At 38.4% G+C, this 15,060-nt stretch overlaps 1 protein-coding gene across 1 annotated transcript in view; it reads left to right on the top strand.

The window, feature by feature from the left end:
- dnah6 (dynein, axonemal, heavy chain 6) overlaps nt 1–15,060 on the top strand; it is a 120,684-nt gene that overhangs the window by 58,244 nt on the left and 47,380 nt on the right. Inside the window, exons 44-54 of the mRNA XM_059323986.1 lie at nt 7–138; nt 994–1,165; nt 4,447–4,593; nt 4,979–5,052; nt 5,179–5,333; nt 7,335–7,566; nt 7,676–7,828; nt 9,329–9,469; nt 10,328–10,570; nt 11,900–12,067; nt 13,444–13,679. Of these exons, the coding sequence (XP_059179969.1) occupies nt 7–138; nt 994–1,165; nt 4,447–4,593; nt 4,979–5,052; nt 5,179–5,333; nt 7,335–7,566; nt 7,676–7,828; nt 9,329–9,469; nt 10,328–10,570; nt 11,900–12,067; nt 13,444–13,679 (1,853 nt within the window). The remainder of the gene's footprint in view (nt 1–6; nt 139–993; nt 1,166–4,446; nt 4,594–4,978; nt 5,053–5,178; nt 5,334–7,334; nt 7,567–7,675; nt 7,829–9,328; nt 9,470–10,327; nt 10,571–11,899; nt 12,068–13,443; nt 13,680–15,060) is intronic.

The following is a 15,060-nucleotide window of genomic DNA, read 5'->3' as shown; positions in this document are numbered from 1 at the left end:
CTCCAGAAAATGACCATTGCTGCAGCCTGTGCTCCTCCAGGAGGGGGGCGTAATCCGGTGACTCCCCGATTCATCCGCCACTTCAGCATGCTGTGTCTTCCCACACCCTCAGAACACAGCCTCAAGCAGATCTTCAAAGTGAGGCGGCACAGCACACCACTACACAAAAAAACGATTTGATAGAATGAGCTTTAAAGCCGTACTTGGATCAAGGCTATGCCACACACTTGTGCTTCCTACTACTTTTTTAAGAACTCGTCTTTTATATTATAACTGCTGTAAAACCTGTGCTCAGAATTTAATCTAAATTTAATGTGAGAAATATTAACTCAGGGGTCTCAAACTCGCGGCCCGTGGGCCAATTCCAGCCCTCGTGACGATATTTTTTGGCCCTCACCTTGATATGAAAGTTTAATGTGAGTTTTTTATGAATGGCACCATGTTGTGTGTGGAAGGTCCCTTTAATTACTTTTTTTGATCATTTTGTGTCTTTTTTTGGTCATTTTGTGTCTTTTTTTAATAATTTTGTGTCTTTTTGGTAATTCTGTGTATTTTTTGTAATTTTGTGTCTTTTTTAAGTAATTTAGTGTTTTTCCAGTCATTTTGTTTTTTTGTAATTTTGTGGGGTTTTTTTGTAATTTTTTGTTTTTTTGGTCATTTTGTGTCTTTCTTTGGTCATTTTGTGTCTTTTTTTTGTCATTTTGTGTCTTTTTTTGTCATTTTGTGTCTTTTTTTTAGTAATTTTGGTCATTTTGATACTGCCTCCAGCGGCCTCCAGGTTATTTGAGTTTGAGACCCCTGTATTAACTGGTTCAGAAACTTTATTGTGTGGCCAAAATGTGTAATTTATAGTGTTGATGTTCTTCTCTCTATGTGGTCTGACACTTGCTCACTTCCTCTCTCCCATTCCTCCATTTCACCCCTCTATTAATCACACCTAATTCCTTCTTTTATGCTTGTTGTTATCTCTTTTCCCTGCCAACCTTCTTCCAGGCCATCCTGAGTGGTTTCCTCACAGAGTTTTCCCAGGCGGTGAAGGACTGTGCCACTCAGATTGTAGATGCAGCTGTGGAGATTTATAACCGCTTGAGTGTAGATCTGCTGCCCACTCCAGCTAAGTCCCACTATGTCTTCAATCTCCGGGACCTCTCCAAGTGCGTCCAAGGTGAGACATGAGCACACATCCTGTTTGCACACACAGACAGGAGCACATTCAGAGCAGCTTGTCGGACATCCAGGGTTCTGCAGAGAACAGATGCAATTGTCACATCTGCTAACAACTAACAGCTCTGAGCTCAGTTCAGGGGCTGTGCAGTTGTGAATTCCTGTTTGCTGAATTTATTTGTCTTTTACAGCTTCCCGGTTCACCCCTTGGCCTGGCCAGCAGTCGAGCCACATCTGTATTATGTTGAGTTTGAGAAACAGGAACAAACATCATTTCTGCTGATGTGATGAAAAAAAACATTCTGTAAATTATTATTAGGAGAATCATTTTTCGAAAATAATGACTCAGTATGTCACATTCATTACTTAATTAATATCTTTCTTCTTTCTTTCCTTCTTTCTTTCTTTCTTTCTTTCTTTCTTTCTTTCTTTCTTTCTTTCGTTCGTTCGTTCGTTCGTTCGTTCGTTCGTTCGTTCGTTCGTTCGTTCGTTCGTTCGTTCGTTCGTTCGTTCGTTCTTTCTTTCTTCTTTCTTTCTTTCTTTCTTTCTTTCCTTCTTTCCGTCTTTCTTTCTTTCTTTCTTTCTTTCTTCCTTCCATCCATCCATCCATCCATCCTTCCTTCATTCCTTCCTTCCTTTCTTTTCAAAATTCTCATTTTGAGATATTAGGTCGTGAATTTTGAATACAAATTAAAAAGAAGTAAATTATTTTAAGATCCTAAACCATTAGTTGTAGAAGTTTCATTATTTTGAGATAGCTGGTCATTATTGTGTGAGATTCTATGCCATTATTTCAATGTAAGTCAATATTATGAAATCTTTATTTTTGATAAAATCTCAATATTTGAGGTACTAAGTCATCTTTCAAGAAACAAAAGTTTCAATCTTTTACGTTTTATCTTTTTAATCTTGTCTTTAACTGGCAGAACTTCCATAATAAGTCATTAAGTGTTGCGATAAGGATACCAGATGTAGACATACTTGTCTGATATCTTGAGTCCACAAACAGTACGTCAAATTGTTCCGCAGTGGGATGGTTTTTGGGTGAAACTCGTATTTCCAGGTGAATCCCTAAAGATCCATATTAATATTAAGTATAGACACGTGTTGCACAGCTGTACAGCATGTACATCCTCTCTGTGCTTCAACAGCACAAACTAAACTTTAACTTTGCTGACAGACTGACAGATACTGAGCGTCAGCTTGGGGCTCGGCTATGATTTATCTCTTCAAGCCACATTACCAACATTTATAAGCTCTGTCTCAGCCTTGTGCTCCCAAATCGACTGCACCATCACCCCCTCTGCCTCCTTCCCTCTCTCCCTCCCTGTCGTCCTTTACCCAGCAGGCATCATTATAGCATGAGCATGAGCTGAAGTGACTTCTACGACTGCTTTCCGTACACCACTTGTTCAACATAGCGAGAGTGCATTACTCAAACACACATTTCCCTTTAGCAATGCATACTGTTGGTGAGGGGTAATAAACTGACGCCCACTCTTTCCATTTGCTTATATCGCTGACATTACATAGCCTGTCTCCAATGACTGCTTCTCTTTTCTTTTCCTGCATATTTATTCTTAGGAGTTATCCTCGTATGGCTCTGAGTAGAGCTGATTGGGAAAGATGTCCAAGAGTTTGTTTACTTCGTTACACAAAGACTGCATAAAAGACTTGAATGTAGCCACGGTGATGTCACCCATTGGTTTGTGGACCACCAAGTGAAGCCTCAGAGGTGACATTTTGGCCATTACCATCTTGGTTTTTTGAAGCCAGAAGTGAGCGATATTTGGATGAGAGGGTGGAGCTGGGAAGGAAAATGCTAAATTACCAGCTAACACTAGCACTAGCTAGCTAGTTTGGTTAGGAAGATAGACTGTATATAAATAATGGACGTAGTCACCGTGATGTCACCCGTTGGTTTGTGGCCCGTTGGAAGCATCGAGTTCAGCGTTATACTCGTCGCCATCTTGTTTCTGATACGGGGAGCAGACCATATCTGGACTGTGGAGGAGCGAGAGGGATCTGATCACTGACTACAGCCTCTCTACACCTCAACCTGACTGAGAGAAGCTGCTGCTAATTCATGTTAGCATTAACTGGGATGTTAGTTTTGGCTAGCAAAAAACAAAATGTACGTTACTGACCTCAGAAAAATGAGCAGCGACTCCTTGGAGTGTCTGTTAGTCCAACCAAACGCTGAACAAGACATTTTACTGAACAAAACGTTCAAATAAACTGTCATTAAGTGAAAATACAGTGAAAGGGTCAAAGTTATGAGACCAAACCGCTAAACGTCCTTTTATATATCTATATAACGTTATATATAACTTTATTGGCACGTTGCCGTGGATACGCATTGTTCTGCTTCTCTCCTGATGAAGGCTCGCCTTGTTAGCCACCTGTCAATCAAAGGTAGCCCCGCCCCCAAATCATACGATTCTTTATCTTCTATTTTCTTCTAAATGGGGCCATTACTACTATTGACTATTAACATCAAATCGTCTTGAAGAAGATTTTTTACTAGCGAATGAGACCATAGTGTTGTCCTGAAATTTTTTTCTGAGGTAATAAATCAAGTGAGAAGTTTTCAAATTTTGCATTGGAATGAATGGACAGATTTTTTTTGCAGCCAAACTTAGCACCCCCTTCTGGAATTTTCGGTAGAATGCAGCTTAAGGCACTTCTGGTTTGCCTCCCTGCTCAGACCCGGAGGTTGCTGCCTGGTTAGGATGCTGCAGCTGTGGCTCAGTTGGTAGAGTGGTCACTCATTGATCAGATGACTGGTGGTTCGATCCCCGACCATGGCAGCCTGCATGTCGAAGTATCCCTGGGCAAGATACTGAACCCCAAATGGCTTCCGATGCTCCCGTTCATCTGTGTGTGAATTAATTCCCAATGGTGGCAGGTGGCATCAGTGTGCCCTGGTAGCCTCGGCCACCAGCATGAATGTGTGTGTGAATGGTTGAATGTGCACACTCTGTAGTGTAAAGCGCTTTGGATAAAAGCGATACATAAGTGCAATCCATTTACCATTCCATTTAGGAAGAAGCATCAATATTTCACAATAACTAGGCTTACCTGATAAACATGAAGAACCAATTGTCAGTTTATGAGTCTTGTAGTTCCATGGTGTTGAAACATGATCCAATCAAGCTGTCTTACATTTTTGTTGTGCTTTTGTTGTTGTTTTTCTTCCTTTTGCTCTGGGCTATTATGCATATGCATTTTAGATTAAAAAACAAAACCTTCCCATACACGTCTCCCTCTCTTGATGTTCAGGTATACTGCAGTGTGAGCCGAGTCAAGTGAGAGACAAGAACCAGATCTTCCGTCTCTTCTGCCATGAGTGTCAGCGAGTGTTCCACGATCGACTCATTAACAACCAAGATAAGACTTATTTCAACACCATCGTCTCTGAGATGGCCAGTAAGAACTTGATACCTCACTTTTCTAAATGCACAAACTGTTTTAATATTGCACATGTTGCAAAAAAGACACAAGTCATTTATTAGTCATTTAGTGTCTTTTTTGTCATTTTGTGTCTTTTTTGTGTTTTTTTTTGTTATTTTGTGTCTTGTTTGTGGGATTTTTTTTGTCATTTTGTGTCTTTTTTTGTCATTTTGTGTCTTTTTTGTCATTTTGTCTTTTTCGTCATTTTGTGTCTTTTTTGTCATTTTGTGTCTTTTTTGTGTGTTTTTTTTGTCATTTTGTGTCTTTTTTTGTCATTTTGTATCTTTTTTTGTCATTTTGTCTTTTTTGTCATTTTGCATATTTTACAATACCACTCCTTTGATCTCCTCTTTTCTGCTAGGCAAATATTTTAGCATTAGCTTGGAGCCCTCATACTTTGTAACTCAGCCCATTATATTTGGGGATTTCATCAAAGTAAGATTCTTTCTTCTTATCAAAAATGCTTGAACAATTCAGAAAACATTTGATTTCTATGTTTACACTGAAATTCCATTCAACTTATTTTTATTCACCTTCCTCTTCATCTAATAATCCCTGCAGGTGGGTGCAGAGAAAGAAGATCGACTGTATGAGGATCTGACAGACATGAGTAAGATTCAGGCTGTGCTCCAGGACTACCTTGATGATTACAACATGACCTTCTCCAAGGAGACCAAGCTGGTTTTCTTCCAGGATGCCGTTGAGCATGTCTCAAGGTGTGTACATGGGAACTTGCACCACTGAATTGCCAGATGTTTTGTAAAGTGACTTCTTAGTTGGTGGTTAATGGCTTTTAGTTGTAGGTGGTACAAACTTCAACCAAAGTCACACCAAGAAAGAAGTTAAACTAAAGAAAGGAATATCTAGAAAGGCACTGTAGCATGCTAATGTAGTTAAAGCTAAAGTTTGTCACATACACTTATCTGCCACTACATTATGTATACCTGTTCAACTACTCATTGATGCCAATATCTAATCAGCTAAAAGCATGGCAGCAACTCAGTGCATTTAGGCATGTACAGGTGCATCTCAATAAATTAGAATATGACGGAAAAGTCCATTTCCAGTAGTTCAAGTCAAACAGCCCCAACCGAGTATTGAGTCATAGATGAACTTTTCAAAGGCCAACATTTCCAGAATTAACATACTTTTTAAATTGGTCTTTTGTAAAATTAAACATTTTTTGAGACACTGAATTTTAGGTCTTCATTAAATGTAAGCCATAATAAATAAAATGAGACATGGAATGTGTCATTCTGCGTGTAATGGATCTATATAATGTGTTATTTACATTTTTTTAATTGAATTACTGACATAAATAACCTTTTTTTTTATGATATTCAAATTTATTGAGATGCACCTGTACATATGGTGAAGACGACCTGCAGAAATTCAAAGTTAGCATCAGAATGGAGAAGAAAGGAGATTTAAGTGACTTTGAACGTTTCATGAGTATTTCACAAACTGCTGATCTACTGGGATTCTTACACACAACCAAAATCTTTAGGGTTTACAGATGCCAGAGGTCAGAGGAGAATGGCCGGACTGGTTGGAGATGATAGAAAGGCAAAAGTAACTCAAATAACCACTTGTTACAACCAAGGCTGAGGCTACAATTCCTACAGGCTCTCCAACATGGCACAATAGAAGACTGGAAAAATGTTGCCTGGTTTGAAAAGTCTCAATTTTGCTGTAACATTCAGATAGTAGGGTCAGAATTTGGCGTAAACAACCTAAAAGCAGGATCCATCCTGCCTTGTATCAACAGTTTAGGCAGTGGTGGAACGGGAGATTTGCATTATAGATGTGCAGCAGACAATCTGCAGCAATTGTGTTATGCTATCATGTCAATAAGGACCAAAATCTATGAAAAATCTTTCCATCACCTTGTTGAATCCATGCACGAAGAATAAATAATAACAATCTAAGACTATTTATGACAAAAACAAGTACTTTAATGGATGTACACTTATTTTGTTCGACCAAATGAATACATTGGCTGCCTGCCTCAGTGCTCTCGCTCAGTACTTGCAAATAAAAAAAAATTCGTCAAAATAAAAAAAAAGTTTTTTTTAAAAAGTTCCACACTGTGTTGTTAAGTTGGGTGAACTCACAATTTCAAGGCAACAAACTTCGATAAAATTTTAAGTTGGACAATTAAACTAAATATTTTAAGTTTTGTTTTTGAGTTTACTCAACTCTGAATTTCTCTGGCACGATTGTAACGGCTCTATGAAATGTCAGCTAATGTTGCGACCACAATTTTGAGTTAGCATTGATACGCTAATGGCTAGTCTTGTAGCTGTAACAAGCAGCGCCGCTAGCATCAGTTAGCCATTTCAGAAATAAGACTTAGCAGAACTATTGTCCCTTGTTGTGAACCCCAACTTAAAGATATAAGTAACAACAACTCACAAACTTGTTTTTGAGCAGACAACTGGCTTCCTTTGTTGTGCTAACTTACATTATTGCCCTAAATGTCAGTAATTTATATTTCCAAGTTTTACCAAATTAAATCACTGTTTTAGGCCAAAAAATACAAGTTGGCTTTTTTGCAGTGCAGGTTAAAAAATACAGAGGTTTCCCTTTAACAATTAGTATTGAGTAGGCAGCTCAAAGACCCTCTGAAATCCTGTGACATTTTGTATATCTTTTGAACAATTTCCTGCTTAAAAAAAAAAAAAAATTATAAGTTATGTTTTTTTTTGTTTTTGTAGGATATCCCGTATGATTCGCCAGGAGAGAGGCAATGCCCTGCTAGTGGGGGTGGGAGGGACAGGCAAGCAGTCACTCACTCGGTTGGCGTCCCACATGTGTGGGTACCGCTGCTTTGAGATTGAACTGAGCCGAGGCTACAACTATGACAGCTTCCATGAAGACTTGAGGAGGCTCTGCAAGATGGCTGGAGTGGAAGGAAAAGATATGGTGTTCCTCTTTACGGATACTCAGGTATGATGGAAGGACTTGGCTGATGTGAGAATAATAAGCGTTTGGATGCCTGTGGATTGTTTTCTTTTTCTTTTTGTGCATCCAAGTATGTCTTTCTCTCCTGTTGTAGATTGTGGTGGAGGAGTTTCTGGAGGATATCAACAACATGCTGAACTCTGGCGAGGTGCCCAACCTGTTTGAGAAAGATGAGCTGGAACAAGTACTTGCTGCAACCAGGCCTAAAGCCAAAGAGGCTGGAATCAGTGAGGAGAACAGGGATGAGGTACACACAGACACAAAAACTTGCTGTCAAAAACATACATCATTCAGGCAGAAAAACTGTAGCACAGTGTATACATGGTTGCCCATAAAGTTGGAATAATTTTGTTTTCAGATACAATCCTCTGTTAACTGTGGTTTCATTTTCATTGGGATATTTTTGGAAGAGGACTGGCAAAATATGATGCCTTAAATAAAACAGAAGAACCCTAATACTCCTTTACAATAATGCATTAAAATATGCAATGATTAAGATGGAATAGTGCCATTAGAATGTGCGTATGGCAGGCTTGGAATTTTGTCATTTTAGGGGCAAGGCCATTTGGCCTTCCTGTTCACACTTATTTTACACATGACAAGGCCTAAAGGCCGTTTGGTTAAATTACGCTGGTTTTACCTTTCAGATTAATACCTTAACATTCTCATTCACCAAGAAACATTAATGCACAATATATTAAATATATTAGAAAGGACCTTTTTGGAAAATGACAAATGAACCTGTTTTGAAAAGATGGCAAATGCATATATTTTGAAAAGATGGCAAAATGAATCTCCTGCCTGAGTTCATCTAAGAGTAAGGAAAGAGAAATGCCTCCTCCTGCCATAAGAAAGGAACCTGCTGAGGTGAAATTTACATTAGCTAAATGTCGAGCCCTTGTCCCTGAGGTAGGGAAGACGTTAGCGCTATCCCAACTAGCTAGCTATCATTAGTTTTCCTGATGCAAAAATGTTAACGAGTCGACTTTAAATAGGCAAATACAATGGTAATTACCTATCAATAGTACTTTCTATAAAAACGTAAATGTTAAGTTGTCAAATACTACCACATACTTCAGTCACAACATATCAAAACAGCTTGTCCCGCTAGCTTACCTGTGCTGCGCATCAACACATGGCTCATTTGAATATTCAAATGAGCCATGTGTTGATGTGCACACATTTTTTCACAGGGCATCAAGGCCAGAGTGTGGGGCAACGACGGCCATGGCCGTCGTGGCCGTCGTGAAATTCCCACCCTGGCGTATGGCCAACAAATTTAGGCTTTTAGGGCAAAAAAATTCAGTAAAAGTGTAAAAACTGCAGTTTTATTATTTAAGGGACAATATGAAAATGTCAAAATATTCATATTTGGCACAGTCCAAAAACACCCGGATATTTTTTCAAAGCCATATTGCCCAGCCCTATTTTCAAGCCATAGAACAATGTGTTAAATGCCAGACTATCTCTTGCCCTTGCACATTACCAAACAATTTAAAACAATACCCAATATGACCAATGATTAGATAAAATCAAGAGATCTTCAGTATCAAAAGCTAAAGATAAAAAGAAAATATAAAGAAAGTGCATAGCATTTTAGAAAAAACACACATACAAAATAGCCAGAGTCAGTTAAAGTCATTGCCCCCGAGCAAGCTGTAAGAAAACATCAGCCTTTAATATTATCTGCCAGCTGAGACCAAACCTCTGGAAATTATGCATGTTTATGTGTGTGTTTGGCCCTCAGGTGTTCCAATATTTCATCACTCATGTACGGGAGAAGCTTCACATCGTGTTGTGTATGAGTCCCGTTGGTGATGCCTTCAGGTCCCGCTGTCGTATGTTTCCTTCACTGGTTAACTGCTGCACCATCGACTGGTTTGTGCAGGTATGCTGAGACTGACCATATCTAGACACATATAATTACTTAGTTTAGGGTTGTGAATGTAAAGATTTATATCTAATTATTATATATACAGGGTTCAGGGTGCTTGAAATCCTTGAAAATGCTTGAATTTAAATGTTGTATTTTCAAGGTTTAAAAAGTGCTTGGATTTTGGATAAAGTGCTTGTAAATGCTTGAAATTCTTACTGTATTTCTCTTGCAATCTGACTATATCCATCTATAGACTATAGATAATCACATGCTGAAGTGTACAAACCCTGTATATAGAAAGCCATAAAATAGAAATACAATTATTCCAACGGTACACACAGCTAATGGGGCTCATATACATGTTTGTTAGGATGCATTACTTGAAGGTGTCAAAAGCACCATTCTACTTTAAATGGATCTAACATCACCCCCATGCTGCTGATCCTGGCAGCTAGACCCTAAATCACTTAAAATTTCTCCACCACTCTGACATTATTTTCTCACCCCTTCATTCTTTATTTGATTGTCCCAGTTTTACAATCATCCTCTATCTCATCCACCATTATGTTCACCTGCTGTTGCTCTGGATTATAGTTTATGGCTTTCTTTCCATATGATTCCATTAATGCATTTTGTAAGCATATTGAGTTTTTGTATTCAAACTCAGTTGTGGAAGCTTGTAATTTGCATCTTTATTGAATATCTTTATTATTGCATGCTGTAAATATTTTATGGCTTTCTATTGCTGTTCTGTTGAATCCCTGTGGAAATAAACAAAAGTTAAAATAAAAACTGTATGTACTTGCTCCAGCTGCAATCCTTATCTTACTGTTTGTTCTTTTTTCCTCTCACCCCCTGCCTGCTGCCCAGTGGCCTCGTGAAGCTCTGCTCTCCGTGTCTCAGGCCTTTTTCCAGAATGTGGACTTCGGCAGCGAGGAGCTGAAGCAGAACTTCTCAGCCATGTGTGTGGAGATACATGTTAGCGTCACTGACATGGCGGAGCGATTCTACTCAGAGCTGAGACGTCGATACTACACCACGCCGACCTCCTACCTGGAGCTCATCAACCTCTATCTGTCCATGCTGGAGGACAAGAGGCACCAGTTAGTGCTAGTAAGTGGGACCATCAAAATCCAATTTTCAGTACAAGTGATTAGTTGTTTTGATGAATCTTGACCTGACTGTGCTAAAGAGGAAAAACAAGCTAGTTGACCTAGCTCAGGGATGGGCAACTGGAGGCCCGGGGGCCGCATACGGCCCGCACCCTCAATTAAAGTGGCCCTCAGTACAACTACATGTATTTGAGCATGAAATCTTAAAAGTGCTGTGTAAAAATGCACAAAATGACTTCTTGCAATTAATGTTGGTCTGCTGTTCTTGCACTGAAAAAAAGAAGAAATCACAGAAAGTGGTTATTTTTTATTTGCTTCAAACCTTTTGTATTCCTATTTATACTGTTATACATGCATTTGAGCATGAAATATGTTAAGTTATTGCACTGTAAACAAATAGACACAAAATAAACAAATAGACACAAAATGACCAAAAAAGACACAAAATGACCAGAAAAGACACAAAATGAACATAAAAAGACACAAAACGACCAAAAAAGACAAAATGACCAAAAACATGAAATCTTAAAAAGTACAGTGTAAAAATGCACAAAATTACTTCTTGCAATTAATGTCGGTCTGCTGTTCTTGGGGGCAGGGATGGGCAACTGGAGGCCCCGGGGCCGCATACGGCCCGCACCCTCACTTGAAGTGGCCCTCAGTACAACTACATGCATTTGAGCATGAAATCTTAAAAGTGCAGTGTAAGTTAAGTTATTGCACTGTAAACAAATAGACAAAAATTAAACAAATAGACATAAAATGACCAAAAAAGACACAAAATAAATAAAAGAAGACACAAAATGAACAAAAAAAGACGCAAAATGGCCAGAAAAGACACAAAATGAACAAAAAAAGACACAAAATGAACAAAAAAAAGACACAAAATTAACATAAAAAGACACAAAATTAACATAAAAAGACACAAAATTAACAAAAAAAAGACACAAGAAATCCAAAAAAGTGTCTGCTGTTCTTACACTGGAAAAAAAAAAGAAATCACAGTAAGTGGTTATTTTTTATTTGCTTCAAACCTTTTGTATTCCTATTTATACTGTTATACGTGCATTTGAGCTTGAAATATGTTAAGTCACTGCACTGTAAACATATTTAAAATTGCAGTTTCATCATACCTGGTGAAGTGAACGGTCCTATATGTGGCCCTGTGGTAGTGTCCATGAAAAACTGTGGCCCCTGCAGCATTTAAGTTGCCCATCTCTGATCTAGCTAGTGGTTTTAAGTAAATGTGAACATTTCTCTTCATTTTGTAGATTATGTCTGCATGCTAATTATGCATAATTTATCTGTGTGTGTTGTTGTTTATATATAGGCCAGGGATCGTGTGAAGAACGGTCTGGGTAAACTACTGGAAACAAATGACCTTGTGGACAAAATGAAAGTGGATCTGTCTGCTCTGGAGCCAGTCCTGAAACAAAAATCCATTGATGTTGATGCCCTCATGGAGAAACTGGCTGTCGACCAGGAGAGCGCTGACGAGGTCTGTGTGTGTCCACTGTTCCTGACTTAGGCCACCGTTGGGGACACATTTCAGACTAAATATAGCTTAATTAGGGATGATTTGGTTAGGTTTCCCTAACTTGACCCTAACTAACTGATGATTTTTGGGTCAGGGGCTAAAGTAAGGGTTACATTATGATTAGGGTAGTCCTCCATGAACGATGTAAGTCTATGTAATGTCCCCCAAAGTGACACAAGTAAATCTGTGTGTGCATTTACCTACCAGAAACAAAGGTACACTCTTGTGTACTAGTGTAAAATGAAAAACTTACTGTTTGTTATACAGCTACATCTAAAAAAATTAGAATATCGTGAAATATTTGTTGTCAATCATTTCAGAAAGTGAAACTCATATATTATTTTATTATTAAGTATTGAGTGTATAGAAATAAACTTACTTTTCAGAAGCCTGATATTTGAGTTTAAAATATCCTTTTTTTCTTATATAATGTTCTAATTTTCTGAGACACTGAGTTTAGGGTTTTCAGCCATTTTAACCCATAATCATCAAAATTACATAATTAGAAACACAGGCTTGAAAATATTTCACTCTATGTGTAATGGATCTATATAATAAAGAGTTTCATTGTCTGAAATGATTGACAAGAAATATTGAACTTTTTCACGATATTCTATTTTTTTAAAAAATATGCCTGTATGTTAGTGTGTGTGTGTGTGTGTGTGTGTGTGTGTGTGTGCGTGTGTGTGTGTGTGTGTGTGTGTGTTTGCGTATGTGCATGTGTATGTTTGTGTGTATGTTTGTTTGTGTGTTTGTGTGTGTGTGTGTGTGTGTGTGTGTGTGTGTGTGTGTTTGTTTGTGTGTTTATGTGTGTGTGTGTGTGTGTGTGTGTGTGTGTTTGTGTATGTGCGTGTGTTTGTTTGTGTGTGTGTTTGTGTGTGTGTGTGTGTGTGTGTGTGTGTGTTTTTGTGTGTGTGTTTGTGTGTGTGTGTGTTTGTGTTTGTGTGTGTGTGTGTGTGTGTGTGTGTGTGTGTTTGTGTATGTGCGTGTGTTTGTTTGTGTGTGTGTTTGTGTGTGTGTGTGTTTGTGCTTGTGTGTAGGAGCTCTCCCTGATTTAGCATTAAGTTACATGAATATGACTTTTATATACTGTATATATATTTTTGTGTGTGTTTGTTTGTTTGTTTTTGTGTGTGTGTGTGTGTGTGTGTGTGTGTGTGTGTGTGTGTGTGTGTGTGTGTGTGAGGTAACTAGAGAGAGAGAGAGATGGTAGTATTATCAGTACCCTTCAAAAGTGTGTCTGTTGTCTTCTATACAGTGCTAAAAAGCTACAATAGCTCTTTCTCATTGCTGCAGTGTTTGTATGTTTGTATGATATGTAAATATCTTTGCCACAGGTGCGTAAAGTTGTGGCAGAGGACGAGGCTCTGGCCAAAGTCAAAGCAGAAGAAACCCAGGCCATAGCAGATGATGCCCAGAGGGACCTGGATGAGGCTCTGCCCGCCCTGGAGGGAGCCAATCAGGCTCTTAATTCTCTGGACAAGGCAGATATCTCTGAGATCAAAGTGTTCAGCAAACCTCCAGACCTCGTCATGACCGTCATGGAGGCTGTCTGCATCCTGCTCAGCTGCAAGTCAGTCTTCTTCTCTTCCACGCTAAACATAAGCTTTATTCCACAGCTATCTTTGTCTCTATCACATAAAAGTCCCCAGCTGATAATCAGGCAAGGCAAGTTTATTTGAATAGCACAATTCAACACAAGTGATTCAAAGTGCTTTACATACACATTAAAACAGCAAGACACAATTGAAAACAGTAAAAACAGTCAATTAAAACAGGGAAATATACACAAAAAAGACACAAAATTACTTTTAAAAAAAAGACACAAAATGACCAAAAAAAGACACAAAATTACTTAAAAAAACGACAAAATGACCAAAAAAAGACACAAAATTACTTAAAAAAACGACAAAATTACCAAAAAAAGACACAAAATTACCAAAAAAAGACACAAAATTATTAAAAAAGACACAAAATTACCAAAAAAAGACACAAAATTACCAAAAAAGTAATTAAAGGGACCTTCCACACACAACACGGTAAAGTGCCATTCATATAAAACTCACATTAAACTTTCATATCAAGGTGGGGGCCACAAAATATCGTCATGAGGGCCGCGATTGGCCCGCAGGCCGCGAGGTTGAGACCCATGGTCTATATGGTGTGTGTTTCATTTGTTCAGCACAATTGATTTAATTTGACACCAGTGGCAAATGGTCATGTGAAAACAGTGTCTAGTTCTGTGGGATCAAAAGAGAATACTGCTAACCAAGGATAAATGAATAAAAAAAACAAAGAATACCAAACAGGGACATTTATTTAGCCAATCTCTGTGTATCAAGAAGATTGATCATCCTGATCTCATCCCATTGATTATGATTATCCATCATTATAATCACATCACCAGTGGAGCCACCTTCATCATCTTGGCTTGTGTGATATCTTCGGTGTAATTATTGGGGCCACAGTTTAAGTAATTCCAAAAAACGATCATCATCATTATAATCACAATCTCCTCTGTTGTTTTGAAGTCACTCTGCCAAATGTATGAGATTTAGGCCTGTTTTCTTAATCCCATATATTTTGTAGTCAGCATCCAGAGAGATTACTCTAACATCTCATGACTCAGCACCCACCCCAATCCTCAAATTTAATCAGTTATTAATCTGCTGCATTGCTGCACTAAATCCAATCCTTTCCAGTATGTCTACCTTCACCTTATAACACCCACTGTTGGGCCTGCTGCACACCAGCACAGTGTAGAAATCTCCCAGATTTAGCATTACTAGTGTATGTATTCGTATAGTGGGAGATGAAGTAGATAAAACACTTACTTTCATAAGGTACACACACCATCCAGCACATACACATTGAACATTGATATTCGCTGGAAACTATTAGAATATTATTGGAAAATCGAACCTTGTAGCGCGCTTTAACCCTCTGGAGTCTTC

This window comes from Centropristis striata, chromosome 1 (genome assembly GCF_030273125.1).
Source record: "Centropristis striata isolate RG_2023a ecotype Rhode Island chromosome 1, C.striata_1.0, whole genome shotgun sequence".
In the NCBI taxonomy this organism is placed as follows: Eukaryota; Metazoa; Chordata; class Actinopteri; order Perciformes; family Serranidae; genus Centropristis; species Centropristis striata.
Note: the sequence above shows the minus strand (reverse complement) of the source record. Positions and strands in the feature narration are given on the sequence as shown.